Source organism: Brassica napus, chromosome A8 (assembly GCF_020379485.1).
Source record: "Brassica napus cultivar Da-Ae chromosome A8, Da-Ae, whole genome shotgun sequence".
NCBI lineage: Eukaryota > Viridiplantae > Streptophyta > Magnoliopsida > Brassicales > Brassicaceae > Brassica > Brassica napus.
Window position 1 is genome coordinate 99372 of NC_063441.1, and position 4617 is coordinate 103988.

Below are 4617 nucleotides of genomic sequence, written 5' to 3' on the forward strand. Positions count from 1 at the left end.
GAGAGTTCAATGTGAATAATAACAAACTATACAATATATACATTAGTCATTTATTCTAAAACTGATTATCTTATTATCTTTTCAAATTGTGTCATATTTTATACTGATCCAATTCAAGCCTACTAAAATTTATTAATTTGTTATGTTTATTAATTTACCGAATATTAATTTATTACTGTATTCATGCTATTTGATAATATGATGGATCATATAATATTTGATGATTTATGATTCCGTTTTATGTGGGTTATTTGATCAAATATATAAAATATTTATCAAGTATACGAGGTGGATTAAATGAAGCATATAGTTAATTAATATCATAAACCCTTGAAACAAATTTTAAAATCTAAAACAAGTCAAATAAGTTTTTTTGTTTTAATTTTAATCACTACAAGTAAAAAATATAATTAATCAGAGATGGGTTATATAAACATAATAACCTATTGTAGTTTTCATACAGTTATATTTATATAAATTTAATTTAATTATCTGTAATATTTAAAACAAATAAATATTTTAATAAAATGTGTAAATTATGTGTAAAATTATAATGTTTTAAATAGAAATATTTGAATAGGCGATTCCCATACTTTGAAACGCATGTCAAAAACTAAATTGATTAAGATTCAAGATTAAAAACTCCTTAAATTGTTTTTATCATATAACGTTGACTTACATTTCATTTCACAGACGTTTCATTGATGTTTATTAATGTGATATCTCATATGGTGTTAAATTAACATATAGATGCAAATTGAAACTTCATTTATGTTTATTATAGTTTGTAATAGAATAACTAATCAGATATTTTTATTAAAAGTTATATCAAAAACCAAAAGTTTTAAATATATATGTTGACGATTTTTTATTGATAAGTAATAGCGTGGATATCTAAACCTATGTATAAAAAATACTGAAAGAGTACAAGAAATTATGAAAGCTGAAGAAGAAGGTTATAAAATTCACAGATAAACTAAATTTTAAATAGTAAAGTGTCGTATTAATTATAAACAACAAATAATGGATCTGAAATTGATGATCTTAATCCTATTGGTGTAACTTTTGTTTGTGGCATGGCTCTTGTGGTTCTTGTGTCATGCTTGTTATACTTATACACAATAACATAGTATTTTCTCCACTCTCAATTTTAGAATTTTCGGATCCGTGGATGCACTGTAGCCTAATGGTTAAAATTTAAAGGTTTATACATTCATGTTTGAGATTTAATTCTAAGATTATACAATTTTAGCAGATTATATTATATGATGTGAAGCTTATTGAAGGTTCTAGAATATTGTTGGCAAAGCCGTTTGTTGTGTTCGTCTGATGTAGAGAGAATATGTCCATCGAATATGTTATACATGTAGTAGAGTCTGTCGATTCAAGTATTTCAAGAAGAGTTTCATCGTGGAATCATTATCAGTGGAGCATCAATATCGCATATGTTGTAGATAGTTGGTTATAATATCTAATAAAGTTAGAGATTTTATGATGATGTAATGTGTTATCCAGTGTTAAAAAAATTTACTCAAGATCAAAATTCTAAACTCAAAAATCTTATTTGCATAAAATATATATAAGATAATAAAAAGTAAAGATATAAAATATTTCTATGATGCTCATACCGATATTTTTTTTTCTTAAGTCATCATCAGTTAACCTCGCTGGTTGTTTTTTTTTTTCTGTTCACAAGAATACTTGTACATGTATATCAAAAAAAAGAAGCGTATTCACAATGATCACTTGGATGGCAGTTCACATCCGTACTTTCCATGCTTTGGTTCTGTGTACGAATGAAGTGCCTTAAGTTAATTAATAAGAGAGTTTTATTGAATGGAGTGGAAAAACTTATATATAGTTAATAACTATATAGTATATAGTTGGTCCCTTCGTGGACACCCAATAAAATATAACATCTGACGTAAGGGTTATTATCTATGATCATGTATATAGGATCTCCTAGTAATCAAATCATAACACAACAATTTTATACACCAAGTATAATTATATAGAGAAAGTGGGACGTTAAGAATGGGGAAAGGAAGAGCACCATGCTGTGACAAGAGCAAAGTGAAGAGAGGGCCATGGAGCCCAAAAGAAGATCTTACTCTCATCACTTTTATTCAGAAACATGGCCATCACAATTGGAGATCTCTTCCCAAGCTTGCTGGTCAGTATAGTCTCTCTATATATATTCGTACATGTTTCAGTGATAATATATAGTAAAAGGTCGGAGTTATAATAATTAAATGAATAATAGGATTGATGAGGTGTGGGAAGAGTTGTCGACTGAGATGGATAAACTATCTGAGACCGGACGTGAAGCGAGGGAACTTCAGCAAAGAGGAGGAAGATGCCATCATCCACTTCCATCAAACTCTTGGAAACAAGTTTGTCTACACAAATCTATAGCTAGCTACCATATATCTTCCGTGCTTTGCAATAGAGACTAATTAATTTGACATATATATTTGATCAGGTGGTCAAAGATCGCGTCCTTCTTACCTGGAAGAACCGACAACGAGATAAAAAACGTGTGGAACACTCATCTCAAGAAACGACTATTTCCCAACTCATCCTCTTATTCATCCATCTCTTGCCCTAATGATCGACCCACAGAAGCAGATCAAAAGAAGAACTATGCCATCGTCCAAGAAGAACGAAATTCTAGGGATAATGAGAGCCAAGACCCACCTTCGTCGTCTCATCTCCACGGCAAACATATGCACACAAAGCCAGAGCTTCATGAGGTTAATGAACTCCACGAGATCCAACTCCTTCTCGACCATGACGACTTTGATGATATAACCTCAGCGTTTCTTCAAACAACCGAAACGTTATTTCCAGTGCAACCACTTGACTCGCTTCTTCAGACTCACACCTTAACCGGGTTTCACAATACAGGCGGAGCGACTCAAGAGGCAACCGAACCACAATCATTTGATCATTCTCAACCGGAAATTCCATGCGGATTTGAAGAAACAAACGGAGAATTTGACTTGTGGTCGCAGCCTAGTCCTAATAGTGCGGAGTTTGACGAGTGGCTCAGCTTTATGGACAACCAAGCTTACTTTGATGACTTTACTTTGTTCGGAGAAGTATGCCTATGAATATGTGCACGACCATAATGCATGATGAGCGTTGTCTTAACTTTTGCATATTGCAAATATCACCTGTATTTATAAACCTATATGCATCATATCTTCAACTATGACACTATACGTTGATGACTTCACTTTGCTAAATTCATCAAAATAACTAAAAGTTTCGGTGTAAACGCTACAGAAGGTGAGGAGAGTTGTGAAGCTTCGAGTTATATACATATATGACACAAATTGACTTCTAATATTTATTTGATTTTACGTATAACTTTAAAAATATTACAAGACTAAGTGTTTTGTCCGCACATGTTAGTATAATCTTCTTATAAATATTTATTGGTTCAAATAAAACCAGCATGATAAGTTATTATATATGTCTTCAGAAAAATTAAATCAAACATCAAACTATTTATATTTGATAAAGTTTTTCATTTAAAACACTCAAACATTAAATATATTTTGGAAAATATTTTTATGCAAATGTTTTTACTTGATTAATATTTGATTATAAATTGTTGTATATCTTAATTAAAAAAAATATAATAAAAAAATATTATTTCAAGATAACAACACAACATATAAGAATTATCTTATTTTTTTAAATATGATATTATTAATATAAAAGCAATTTTTAATCATATAATAAATTATCTATATATATATATATAAATTCATTAAGATAACAACACAATATATAACAACACAATATATAAGAATTGTCTTATATTTATTAAAAAAATATGATATTATTAATATAAATTCGTTTTTAATTATGTAATAAAAAATATATAAAATTGTAATAATGGTAACTATGACATAAACCAGTTTATCTTTTAATGTGAGAATTATGTTGCAAAATATCACTTCGCAAATACTAGTATAGATTTGGGCGCAAGTGTTTTCACTTTATACGGATCAAAATTATATTTGTACGGCAAAATTATTAAATAGTGCCTGAGACTTTGTGGTAGAGTGGGAAGGGACGGGTTGGTACATTCACACGTTTTAGGTTTGATCCGGCTGCTTTGCGAAGCTAAGTAACTTTGCTCCATGACATCCATATGAATATGAAATTTTGCGTTCGGTCATTATCTATCCATAAAATGCACCTTCCATTGGAAATTAGTTTGGATTCTTCTATAAGCATGTGATACCTTCATGTTAATAAAAAATTAAATAGGTATTCGTCAATTACTGTTATATACTTTATAATTTTAGGACATTATTATTTATTCACTCGACTGTCACACAGTAAAAAGTGTTCATAAAAAAACTTTAAGAATTTTTTTCACTATTTTGGAAAACAAAACAAAAACCATTTAAGGTGGGATTCTATATAGTAAAAATGGCGGGCACTCATGTATTTTCAACTTTTATATGGATCAAATTTTATTTTATATAAAGAATTATTAGGTTTGACCAGTAACCATCATAAGAACAATAGAAAATGATAGAAATGAAATGAATAGGAATAAAATTTTAGGAACGATGAAAAATGATGATTCCTTATCAA

General features: G+C 29.3%; 1 protein-coding gene across 1 annotated transcript; it reads left to right on the plus strand.

The window, feature by feature from the left end:
- The first annotated feature begins 2034 nt into the window (after window positions 1–2034).
- Window positions 2035–3389, plus strand: LOC106357207 (transcription factor MYB72). The gene is made up of 3 exons (XM_013796885.2): window positions 2035–2173; window positions 2264–2393; window positions 2483–3389. Exons 1-3 carry the CDS (start codon window positions 2035–2037, stop codon window positions 3111–3113), a joined length of 900 nt encoding a protein of 299 aa, XP_013652339.2. The 3' UTR covers window positions 3114–3389.
- Window positions 3390–4617: the final 1228 nt, after the last annotated feature.